Source organism: Zootermopsis nevadensis, unplaced genomic scaffold (genome assembly GCF_977971745.1).
Source record: "Zootermopsis nevadensis isolate Lab colony 2312 unplaced genomic scaffold, Znev_1.0 Znev_ptg000031l, whole genome shotgun sequence".
NCBI lineage: Eukaryota > Metazoa > Arthropoda > Insecta > Blattodea > Termopsidae > Zootermopsis > Zootermopsis nevadensis.
Window position 1 is genome coordinate 3,921,173 of NW_028259163.1, and position 13,560 is coordinate 3,934,732.

Below are 13,560 nucleotides of genomic sequence, written 5' to 3' on the forward strand. Positions count from 1 at the left end.
AAATTTTTTAAACAAAATTTACTATTCGGAAAATTTAATACTTTCGAATATTAAAATATTACATTACTGTGGTAAGTTAATTTTATTGTCTTTTTATGAAGTGATACGTGACTCGTATAGGCAATACCTTGTCGCGCTTGGCAATGAGTCACAGCTGCGTATAACTTTATCAGTGAACGCACTGTATATTACGTCTCCTAGTTTACGAATTAAGGTGGCTTCTAAATTTGTAGGAAATCTGTGGACGCCTACATGTAATAATTTATTTTTCCATTCTTTTTTCCAGGTGCAGTGCAATCTCGCGACTACCGGTCTCCGAGTTGCATGACATACGGAAACGGAAGTCACATGACGACACTGGGTATCAATTTACTAGCTAATAATGGAGCTCCAGATTACTGCGGAGTTCTTGTCAACAACGTGAGTATTTTTCTCACCTTGACCGCATTTTTATCGTTACAGTGAAATGAAAGGATTTACTATTTGCGAATTATAATCATAATTTATGCTTAAGACTGTTATTGATGGTTTAACTTCCTGGTATAAACAGAAGGCATTATATACATAATTTTCACGAAATTAATAAAGTAACTGAATAAAAAATTGTCTGTCCGTCCGCATGATTAATCTTTTCCCCTTTCAAACACGGGAAAAACTCAAGTGGAGGGAGAAAATTTTCTAACAGTGAAGGTTCCCAGGCATTGCTCACTCGTCCGTCTGGTGAAGGAAGATTGAAATAAGATCAAAAGATGGGAAATAGATATATTTTAGTAATGAAAAATATACTTTTTTGGAGCTCGTGTAAATAACATTTAAGAATCCAGTCCTTACCTCAAAGAAAACACTAAGCGTCTCCATTTGTAAATGGTGTTTAAGGAAATAATCTCTGTTTATTTTGAGAATAATACGAAACACATAAATGCACTGTGGCCAAAATGTAAAGTTTATGAATATTAAAGTAGGTGGTATATCTATATATATTTAAACGCTGTACAAATTAACAGAAACGCTTATCGATAAAATTTAAAGATGGGGGGTTTGTTTCGTATCGATCCTATGCCATTAGCTCATTATATGAACATTAAATCGTTGGGCTGCAAACAGATGGAGGCACTGCTGTTACCACAGAACAGGTTTGAATTATACAATCGCTATAGAAACTCAGAGGGAAACGGACAGACCAAATTAATGAGATCTGATACGTGTTAATTGTATCATGGAACGGAACAGAATACAATTTAGTAACATGTTTATACCTTCGTGTTTTGTAACCTTTTATCAAGAAGATTAATTTTATTCGTAAGGCAGTGACAATATCATGTTGGTAACATCTGTGCAAAACCCACTTTACCTTGCAGTAACTCTGCATTTTATTACCAGTTATAGTTAACGATTTTGATTCTAATAATAAGTAGATATTATTTAAAAAAAATTGCATTAACCAACTGATCTCTTTAATTAAGATAGGTTGTATTTCCTTATCTGAGTTACGTTAACGTGAATATATCTTCGTAGCATGATGTTTAATTAAGTACACAGACAGATTTAACTTAAGCGTTTTAAAGCCCAGTGCTAACTATATGTACGTAAATGGGAGGATAATATTAAAATGGACAAACATAACTTGCGTTAATATAGCCAGTTACAATCGCCGAAGAACGACAAAACTGAGCTAAATACACGATGTTAACAAAGTAATGAGACAAGGTCATTATTTATAAACTGTGATATTTTAAACTTTTACTGTTAAAAAACAATGTATTTAAAACCGACATTTTTTTTCCCAACTGAAGGAATTCCAGAAAATTAATTTTCAAACCGTTTCTCTGTTATACGAAAAAAAAAACATCGCTTGGGGGCAGAAAACAGAGATGAACAAAAATCTACAAAAAAAAATATTAAGCAAGTTTTCATCTTTCTTTAATTCCTTCCACGTCTGTCCCCTTAAATCAAGCAGTTTCCATCTGTTATTTCTTCCCACTTTTATTATCAGAACCAAATACCATTTTCAATGACGGCTAAAGACGTCTTTCAGAGGTGACAATAAAACCATCGCGCCAGTCTGGCGTTAAGATTCCTCTGTCGTAAAATCACGTGCAGCTAGCCAGTCAATAGAAACCAATACATGACCTTCATCCTACAGTAGTTGAGACAGGCCACTGGGCACCAACCGAGTCCAACGCTGGCAGCTGAAACACCTTCTTACAGCTGTTGTTTCCACGGTGACATCTTGTGTTAGAAATTTGAACTGTACGTTCTCGCTTATATCCCAGGAGGACTGATATATCGATCTGCACCAAAATTAACACGTTTATTCCTTGAAACTAGAAAGACATTTTAAAAAATGTCAAAGCTCCTAAAAAATATTATGTAGTTAACTGTCATATTTTACGTTCATTCAGTGTCCAAATTACAGCACTTATTTAAAACATGCCTTAAAGTAAACCAGTGGCGAGATATCGATCGTACGTCACATACTTAAGATCGATTTTGATCGATGTTGATGCGTCATCGTCTCTTTCGGCAAGTCTAATCTGTCATGACTAATAGGAAACTTGTCCCTTTAACACGGTTTGAATCGAATTTCAATTCTGAACACGTTCCTTTTTGCCGCGTGAGGTTCAACTGTTTGGAATAAACAACACGCTACTAATAAATACAGCGTGCAGTCAAATACATCAGGACACGTGCTTCCTAAGAATCGATTACAAAGAAAATTACGTCTTGCTGTCTAATTTCAAGTAAACTTCTCGTTGCTTGCATGATTATGGGATATTTTAATCGAATGCTTTCTCGATATCAAATAATATAATTTCTAGTCTTAAAAGTCCAGTTATGGGGCCCACCCCAATGGGTACCGGGGTCCTTTCCCGGGGGTAAAGCACGGCCGGGGCGTGACGCTGACCACTCACCCCCGCGGAAAAATCAGTCAGGGTTATTTTTTAGAGACCTTGTGATTTACAAAATTTTGTAACCGTGTTTAAAAAAATCCAAATATATCATTTTCCAAAACATGTCGACAGTAAAATAACCATAGACATGTAATGAGATAATATTATTATAAAATTAAGAGATTTACACAAAAATCGTGTCTTTACCAACAATTCACATACTCGTTTTACGACTCGGGACGAATATATTTAATGGCTGGGATAAAAATCTTCCAAAAGATTACGTAAATAATTACGTAAGCAAATTATTAAATGTCGTGTAATATTTTGTAATTTCATAATGGTAAACGTTTACACAAAGAACACAGAGGGATCTGGACTACATTCTTTGCATCGTGGAAACCCAGTAGACATCATTTTTCCAGATATGAAGACAAGTATGAGAAACGACTGTTTTGAAATTTCTTGATTGCAGTTACGATTAAAGTTAGCGCGGACAACTTCCCTTGCGTAGTTTGTAATATATGCATGTCACAAGCTGCAAACACTAACTTTATACTCCCATGACTTTCACAAAATACATGCTCTCATGTGGGTTATCAACCCGAATGCCGCGGGCCGATATATCTTCGAATCAGATAAAACACTTTGTTAATATCAGGCATTCTTTAACAGCATTACCACCGCAACGGATATAAAATTATCTCATGAAGTCTAAAATCCCTAGAAACAAATTGTAATCACACCACGACAACTATTATAACAGACAAAAAAATTACATAAGGCAAAATGTCGTTTAACGACAAAAATGATAAAAAAACATTTATTAAAATTAAATTATTTGTTTATTCCGTCAAATCACAATGTATTTAAAATAAGATAATTAAAATAATTAAAATATCATTCTGTGTTCCATATCGAATAATCGATTTACAATTGGAACAGTTACAACATGTTTCGGTTTTATTAAACCATCATCAGGTATAAAATTATATTAAATTTAAAACTCAATTACAATTTTTTACAATTTTTTCGTAGTGTAGTTTTTTGGAGGTCGTGTCCAGATATTTTCATATAATGGATCAACTTTATTGTTTTAAGTGATGCTTTTGATGTTTACATCGGTCAGAGATGAAATAGCAGACAACACAGTTGTGTCTGCAGGTGATCCAGAAGTATTACCGTATCCGATCAAGGTTTATTACTGATTCAGTACGAAAAATTGTAAATAATTGTAATTGAGTTTTAAATTTAATATAATTTTACACCTGATGATGGTTTAATAAAACCGAAACATGTTGTAACTGTTCCAATTGTAAATCGATTATTCGATATGGAACACAGAATGATATTTTAATTATTTTAATTATCTTATTTTAAATACATTGTGATTTGACGGAATAACCAAATAATTTAATTTTAATTTAATAAATCACAATATGACGCAACTACACTATTTTATGAAAAACATTTATTATAAAAATATAACACTTTACCAGCAGCATAGATTACAGATATTCTAATGAAAACATTATTATGAATTACACAAATGGAAGACAATATAAAATGGATAAATAAAGTCGTATTTCAAGGTAATTTATAGGTTATGTTTGTCACAGAGTATAATACGCATCGATAACCATAATATTTACTACATTCGACTGAGGAATAAAACAATTTAATTTCCTCCATTTTCGTCAAAATGATACATGAAACGTGACCACGCCCATTCTACAATGCTCTGAACGCAATGCTAGCTGACCGTTCCCCACACAGAGACCTTCCCTGTAAACACTCGAGTAGCGATGCATTTAACAGACCATTTCATATTCTGGTCTTGTCGACATAGCTGCAGGCGCCATCAGATATTCTGCCGTTGTATTCAAAAGGCTTTGTTCTACAGGAACAAAAGATCCCCATAAATACATAATGTAATATCAGAAATAAATAGGGAGAGGTCTGCATTCTTCGTATTTCAATAGCGACAATGCAAGAAATAAAAGGAATAATTAACTGCGAAGAAAGTCACATCTTAAGGAACAACATTAAAATTAAAATATCTTTGCATTATAATAGAAAATTCGGGCGAGACAATGAATTTTTGATTTCTTCAAAGTGAAACTAATTTTAAGTAAAATCCCTTTCTTTATGTATTCATACACGTGTGTCTGCATTAAAAATAAATGCAAAGTCGAAGATATTTTAATCAATCCGCCAACACCAATTACGCTTTAAGACATTTTTTATACAGCGTTCCAGGATTTATATTGTTTAGATATGAGATTTACTGCTGGCTTAAGCTTGTACAAGGAAACTGATTAACCCACTTTTAATTTGTAAGATACATGAAACATATAACAAAGAAACAAATAAAATAATTTAAAAAATCTGAAATTTCTAAGAAACGGTGATCTCACCTTAGGTATGAAATTACTCTAACGGCCAGATTACTTGCTAGTTCTTAGCGCAGTGGTGAAAAACACGGTTTCAAAAACATCGACTACTTTACAATCAAAGTACGCAACTGAAACTATTCTAAATCTTAATACACTGAATATTTTCCTAATATAATACACGAATTTTTAATTTTTTATAAATAAACATATATTTATAAAAGCGATAAATATATTTACCGCCAAATACAGTTTTCCCACCCAAAATTCTCTTTACGGTGCAGTCTTATACTAGCACAACTGACAACAGGTTCAATGTTTTTTAAACAGCTATTATGGCACCTGGCCGTTCCGTTGACCGACCAAGCCGTGCCGAGTTGACCTACGGAACTCTTGCTAGAAAGTAATATGGCCCCGACAGTAGTAATCACAACGTTCAAAATGAACTAAAAGTATTGACTGTGGGGTAGAATGTCAGAAACAGAGAAATTAATTAACGTCAACACTTTGCATGACTAAATCCATGTTAAAGACTATTTTTTCTTAACCTCGGTAGTAGATGGTGAACAGTGGCCAGTATCACGCACTGACCGCTTTAACCCCATGGAAAGTACCCTCTCTCCTCGGTACTAACTACATGGATAAGAAACTCGGTGAGAGTCAGAGCTGGTATTCGAAACTGATGATGGCCAAATTGAGTTGAAACATGTAGCTCAAGGAAATGGACTGTGAACTGAGTATGTGAAAGTGGCAGGAACCAACAAGAATGAACATGACGCACCGGAATGCTAGACTACAGACTTCCTGTATTTGGTACTACCATCGTGATAGGACGATGACAAAGTTACTGCACATGCGCATAACTACCTAACATAGCTCAACCACGCCCAATCTAACCCACACACAAGTAACATCCGCCTGTTCGCATTAAATATACATAGAAGGAATGAACAAAAATTCATAAAATTTTGTATGGACGTTGTGCCATCGGCCACAAATGAAAAATGGCATTTAGAAATTTCCTACAGTCGATACTATCGTTGTGATGTACGAGGTGCGATCGGAAAGTTTCCAGACTGCGCGTATAAAAACCCGCAGATGGTGCTTGACAGGCTGACAAAGAAAGATTTCCAGGGATGCTTCCAGGCTTGGCAGCGGCGCTGGGATCGTTGTGTTCACTCCCAGGGGAACTACTTCGAGGGTGATGGATGAATTTAATACCTGAGATAAGTGTACGGGTTTTTATACGCGCAGTCTTGAAACCTTCCGATCGCACCTCGTATGTTCATAATCCTGAGGTGGGATAACGGTCCTCTGCGCACGGTGCTCTGCGCATCACTAACGAAACCAAACCTAAGCCAACTATTTCAAATCTTATCAAAACCAAATTATATCCGACAGTTTTAATTTAATAACTAGAGAACGAACGGACGCAGAACAGGTCGGTATTAATACGAACACAGTAAAATACAGTGGTTTGCATTTAAGTATGTCATTCCTTTAAAACAAGTACAAATTGTTATGCATTTGTGACGTCACCTGTGACACGTTTTGCGATTTTGCAATCAAAGGCAGGAACGAAACTTGTGAAGTGTCGCCTTGTGGCTAGTATAAGCATTATCACACCTCGTTTATCACATGCAACTTGAGAATAATTGCTCCTAGTGAGAATAACGTGTTTGACGTAAGTGGCCATGACAGAATTCACTGTCACGAACAGTTCTGCTTTCAGGCATACACTAACCTAATTTTAGAAGTGCACTCATACACTTGTGTTTGTTTAGTCTCGTGCAAATATTCTTTAAACGAATAACGGCACATCGTTCATACACTCCCCCACCCCCCCTCTACAATATTCAAGGCAGGTACTTCGACTTATTTACTTAAATTTTCATCAAATTTACTATTCATGTAGGTAAATTACTCGAATGTCAATATACCTCGTTTAAGTGCCCGCAAAATATGAAACTCACCACACGTACAGAGTTTAATATTTTCTGTACTAAAATATATAATAAAATTCAGGTCAATACACAAAACTTTATTTAGATGTTAAAATTTAAAATTTAAATGTTAAAATTTTAAATTTTAAATTTGCGCCATTCATCACTATAGGGATGTTACAATAGAGCGCTTTCATTCATTTCACAACATGTTTCGATGTATTTTATTATATATTTTAATCAAAAAACACAAACATGACGCATGTAAACCTTAAATTTTCTGTACTTTAAAAGTGGCTGATATAATTACTAATTCAGAGATCTCCAAACGGTTTTTTGGGTGACAAGCAACTGGGAGTAGCTTATAATCTATGAATCCATCGAAAAAATGTGAAATTCAGGTGGCTTCCGTTATCCACGGGGACTGTACCGACACACGTCCATATCCCGCGCGTAATCCAAAACCAAGGATAAATTAATCGAGATTTTCACAACCGTGTGCATACGAATGTCATATGTTTTTTAATAGATTGTTTCATAAAAATAAAAATCACAGTACGAAGAGTTCTAACACGGTAATTTTTAACTTTCTTTGTATCCTGTTTCAGAAAACTGAAGAAAGATCTTTACCTATCGCAGTTAGGGTCCATAAGACCCTAGAATTGGCAGACGATAAATTTTACGTCATCACATGCGGAAAAGCCGGCTTCAAGAATGCGCGAAACGAGACTTCGCTTGTTTCCCTAAAATTGCTGGAAAAGGGGAAAAGAATTCACGAAGCTGTCTACAGCCATCCTTATACGCTACGAGCTGACATATCGAGGCCGGACGGTAAGTAATTTCTCAAGGATTACGTAGAAATATGTGATTATAATTGGTATATTTTCAAATATCTGACACAAACTTAATAAGTATGATATTTTAAATGTTTTCTCCGCTCTCATCTTCAAGCGAATTGTTTTAATAGACGTATTGAGGTATAATTTATTTTTATACAAGGATTATTAGTACACTGGTCGAGATGTGAGAGCGAAATGAGGATGTATTTCGATAGCAGGAGAAAGTAACTCAGGAGTTACAGAAAACATGAAGTTCAGGAACACAATAACGCCTAGGAGACTTCCGTGTCAGCGTGGTAAAACATCGCGGTAAACATTTTTACTATCCGAAAGCCTCAATAACATGGAATTTATCGCGGCATGAAAATGTCAAAGATTAAACTAGTTGAAAAAACTTTAATGCCCGTTTCATAACACTAATCAAGTAACATCCATTTATCTACGCTGAAGAGTCCGTGAAGATGAAGACAGTACGTTCCCCCCAAATTCTTTGCAACTCATTAAGACACCCCATAAAACTTTTTTTTTCGATATGTCAGTTAGAAAAATTATTGAATTACGATGTAAAAATTAAATGAGTAGTAGTTTCATATTTTTCTTAATACAACTTTTAATACGTTGACAATATTCTTCATAATAAATTTACGTTCTCTTCTATTCGGCTTGACAATACGTGTAGTTCCGTCCTCGAGAATCCATAAAGACTGTTCCATAAAGTAGACCTATATATTAAGATATATTTACAGAGAAAGTGATTAAAATTAAATTATTTGTTTATTCCGTCAAATCACAATGTATTTAAAATAAGATAATTAAAATAATTAAAATATCATTCTGTGTTCCATATCGAATAATCGATTTACAATTGGAACAGTTACAACATGTTTCGGTTTTATTAAACCATCATCAGGTGTAAAATTATATTAAATTTAAAACTCAATTACAATTTTTTACAATTTTTTCGTAGTGTAGTTTTTTTGGAGGTCGTGTCCAGATATTTTCATATAATGGATCAACTTTATTGTTTGAAATGATGCTTTTGATGTTTACATCGGTCAGAGATGAAATAGTAAACAACACAGTTGTGTCTGGAGGTGATCCAGAAATATTACCGTATCCGATCAAGGTTTATTACTGATTCAGTACGAAAAATTGTAAAAAAATTTAATTGAGTTTTAAATTTAATATAATTTTACACCTGATGATGGTTTAATAAAACCGAAACATGTTGTAACTGTTCCAATTGTAAATCGATTATTCGATATGGAACACAGAATGATATTTTAATTATTTTAATTATCTTATTTTAAATACATTGTGATTTGACGGAATAACCAAATAATTTAATTTTAAGAGAAAGTGATGTTAAAATCTTTCTTACTTAACAATTAGAAAATGGATGTTGCCTTTATAGTAGTTTCACTGACAATAAAAATAACAACAGTTCACGTCAGACACCACTAGATACCACTGTCTTGGCCCACATCTAAAAACTTTTGTGTCTGAAACAACAGTGCGTGTCTTAACTGTCTTATTTAAGATTCCGGAAATAAATATATTTTATATATACTAAAGACACATTTAACACCACTGTAAAATTAAATTACCTCCAGTACAGAAATGAAAAAAAAAACATCTTTATGTCAACGATCGTAGATTATATCCTGGCAGTACCAGGTTAGGTTATTGACTTTGCCCACACAAAGCCACTAATAATTATCACCTACGTCTTTCCTATTTACAAATCACAGTTTTGGTTGACGGATTCATTACTAGCATGACTTCAAGATGAAAGTCTTGTCAGATAATTTCGTCGTGTAGTCTCGTCCAAATTCACTGACATTTATCTATTCGCGTCTGAAAAAAGAATAGGTACCTCAGATCTAAAACTTCTTGACGATGGTGAAGAGTCAATTGAATAAAAATTTCCTTGGATATTATCCATCGTCTAGTAAATATAAAACGTAAAACGACGTTTCGGAGATGGGACTCTATCCCAGTCTTCAGGTTCCTACACAGTCCGGAGATAGGGATTAGCTCTATCTAGTGGGCCCAACTGTGTAGGAACCTGAAGACGGAGATAGAGTCCCATCTCCGAAACGTCGTTTTACGTTTTATATTTACTAGACGATGGATAATATCCAAGAAAATTTTTATTCAATAGAATAGGTACCCGTTTGTTTTCTTGGATTTTCGTGGCTGGAGTTAAATTATTTCTAGAATTAAAGTGAAATTAATGATAAAATTTGTATTTTATTTCAGGTACCTACGGTATTCGAGTAAAGTCTTGCTTCGCGTTCAGTAAAAGAAACAGTACTGTAACTCTCATAGACGACAGAGGGTAAGTAACCTTAATATCTTAAGATTTGTTCTTCAGTGGGATCACAAGTCTCGACACTTAACTAAAAAAAAAAACATTTCGAATTAAGTGTCGAAGTTTCTAAAACACGTTTTCAGGTATCGATACGGGGACGTTAACTAATGAAGTTATACGCGACCGTCACTTCTTGGTTCCAGAGAGTAACAGTTATAAAAAAAGAGTTAATCTAATTTTATTCTTTTTATGAAACAATACTTGGCTCGTATCGAGAAAACTTTGTAGCTCTTGGTGGTAAATCATGCAGTCCCGTTTGGGATCCGGTAAGTGACAGTTGCGTTTAAAACTTTATCGATGAACGTACTGTATATCAGATATTTTTGAAGTTACATACATGATTGGTAGAGTCGTGTCCCGTGTATTTAATAAAATCCTAACGCGCAGGGCTTTGAATTATCCGCGGAATTAAAATAATTTTGAAATGACAAAAAACAGCTTAAATCTTAAAGAGAACGGAAAAAAGCCATTGGCCCTGATCCTCCAAGCTACTGATGATGACGATGATGATGATGATGAAGAAGACTGAGCTACACACAAATAAGGCCGCATATCCGACAGGATGAGATCGCAGAATCTTAAAGATTTCGATCTGCGACCTGGATACTGTCTGCGTACAACCAAAGCTACCTCAGGAGGCCGTCGTCCTTCGAAGACAGCGCACTCCATAGGGGCATCGGCCTCTGTTATCACAATTATCACTATGATATTTGGATTATTTTTATTAAACCTGTATCCCGCTTATTGAAGATTCGAATAACAGAAGATAAAAGTGGGGAATTAGAGACACAGACATCCGATTTAACGAGGCGTGGGGAGAGAGAATGTAAATTTACCGCCACAAAGGCCCCCCAGGCAGTGCCCATTCGTCTTTTTGGTTTAGTGAAGATAACGAGGATACACGTTAAGCAGGGTCTTAGTTAATTCGTTAATTTTTGGTCGAAATTTGGTAAAATTTTGATGTTAATGGGAGGGTTTCATAAGAGGCGTGCAGAGTAATGTGGAATTTGGATACCAACTCAGAATTTGCTCTAGGACCGAGGAAAACCACTAAGTTAGATCTCGCCTAAATAATATTTAACAATTCAGTTCTTACCGCAAAGAAAACACATGACATTTCCATCACACATATCAAGTATTAACGGAGTTTAACGAAATAATGGCTGTTGACTCTGTCATACGAAATAAATTCGGATTTATTGGGGTAGAATGTGGAGTTAGTAGACATTAAAGCAGGTGGTATATACGCTTACCACTGCGTTTTAAAGTGTTAACTAATTACGTAATCCTTATTGAATACGAATTTGTACGGTTCAGTGTTCAGTTTTTCACGTGTTTTCGTAAAAAAAAGTATTAAATTTCTCCATTTAATTTACTGAAAAAATTAATTACACTTAGAAAATTGTAATTTGGCTCACGGAAACGAATTTTATTAGGTGTTATTTCATTTTTGTAAACGTTTATAACGCAAACTTGTTCTAATTTCAGTATCGAGTCTTGTATTTTTGCAACGAGACGAAAATATAAGCTTAGGGTCTCGTATGAATGTCACAAGATTTTTCAGTACGTTGATCTCTATTGTCTTTTGTTATCGATGGATCAAGCTGAGAGCTTCGCTCCACGACCTTTCTTCCAGTTGTAAGTTTCTTAGTTCACTGCTCACGAACACCTGAAGCATAGAAAAAAATGTCTTCGCGTTCCTCTGCTTTGAAGGATATGTTATTCCGACCAAATATAATTCAAAATTAATTCTAAAAAAATTTTAAACTAATATCTCACATTGTGCACATAAGGTAAATATTTTCATAAGTTGATATAATTGCGTCATATTGTGAATTAAAATTTAATTATTCGTGTTTTTTCCGTCTAATCACAATTGTATATAAATAAAATTATACATAAGATATTAAAATATCATTTACATATTTGGCACAACTGTACAATATGTAAATGATATTTTAATATCTTATGTATAATTTTATTTATATACAATTGTGATTAGACGGAAAAAAACACGAATAAGTAAATATTTTCTTACAAAATATTGCGTTATCAGTAAAATATATAATTTTTTTTTAAATACAGATCTACATTTTACGTGTATATACGTATAGTTACTGAAATATAGCAGTACCAGTAATTGCCCGTCACTAATGACGGGAAAATCTAAAGGCGTAAACCCACAGTCATAAATATTGGCTCATTAACGTCGTAACCATGGCAACCGTTATAACAAACATTTTTAAATTTTTTCCCATAAGGCCATAGAAATCCCTAAACAGCGTAAGATCACAGACCATCGCTTGCCTATTATGTAGACATTTCACAAAATGACTGTCATAAATATTTACAGCAAGTGAAACATTAAAACAATCAGACGTGAATATCATTACCATTAACTCTTCAAATAGACCACTGGAAATAAATGTTTATATTAAATTATTAATGACAATTTGGGTTTCCACTTCTAGAAATATGTCAACATTTTTAATTACACTTGTATCTTATATCCTATCGATTTTATCTTAATATAGACGTGTCTTTATTTAAAACGTGTTCAAACGCAATAAATATTTAAAGAAATACAAATGAAGATGGTGAATTTCCCAAGACAATATCATATTTTATTCAATTATCATAATCAGATGACATACGTCGTACAAATATTGTTGATTAATTATCAATAGTGCAGTAACATTATGTTGTACTCGTATATATCTTACAACCATTCCAACTATCGATATCTGCTGAGGAGTTTATTAACCTATAATGCACTTTTGCACTTTTATTAAGTTACTTTATAAATTCCTTAAAACAGGAGACGTGTTTTGCTGAACTTTTGGTTCATAATCACATTTCCATATTCACGTCTCCCACCAGAGGTACGCCATCTATCCGTAAGTCTCAGTAAACATGAGGCAGGAAAGGTCAATGCTCCAGCCCACCAATCAGACAGCTTCGAAGTGGAGTCGTAAATACTTTATAACCAAACTCATTCATCAGTAACAGAGCTTTGACGCGCAAAATAAGTTCTACGCCCTCAGGGACCCAATTTAAAATTAATTACGCTACTGAAGGCATCTCTGAAGTAAACCCACATTAAATCACGTCTTGAAATAT

At 34.2% G+C, this 13,560-nt stretch overlaps 1 protein-coding gene across 1 annotated transcript in view; it reads left to right on the forward strand.

Annotated features, from left to right (window-relative positions):
- Positions 1 to 13,560, forward strand: part of LOC110827031 (uncharacterized) — a 59,244-nt gene that overhangs the window by 32,946 nt on the left and 12,738 nt on the right. Inside the window, exons 3-5 of the mRNA XM_022058271.2 lie at positions 287 to 420; positions 7,836 to 8,058; positions 10,329 to 10,407. Of these exons, the coding sequence (XP_021913963.2) occupies positions 287 to 420; positions 7,836 to 8,058; positions 10,329 to 10,407 (436 nt within the window). The remainder of the gene's footprint in view (positions 1 to 286; positions 421 to 7,835; positions 8,059 to 10,328; positions 10,408 to 13,560) is intronic.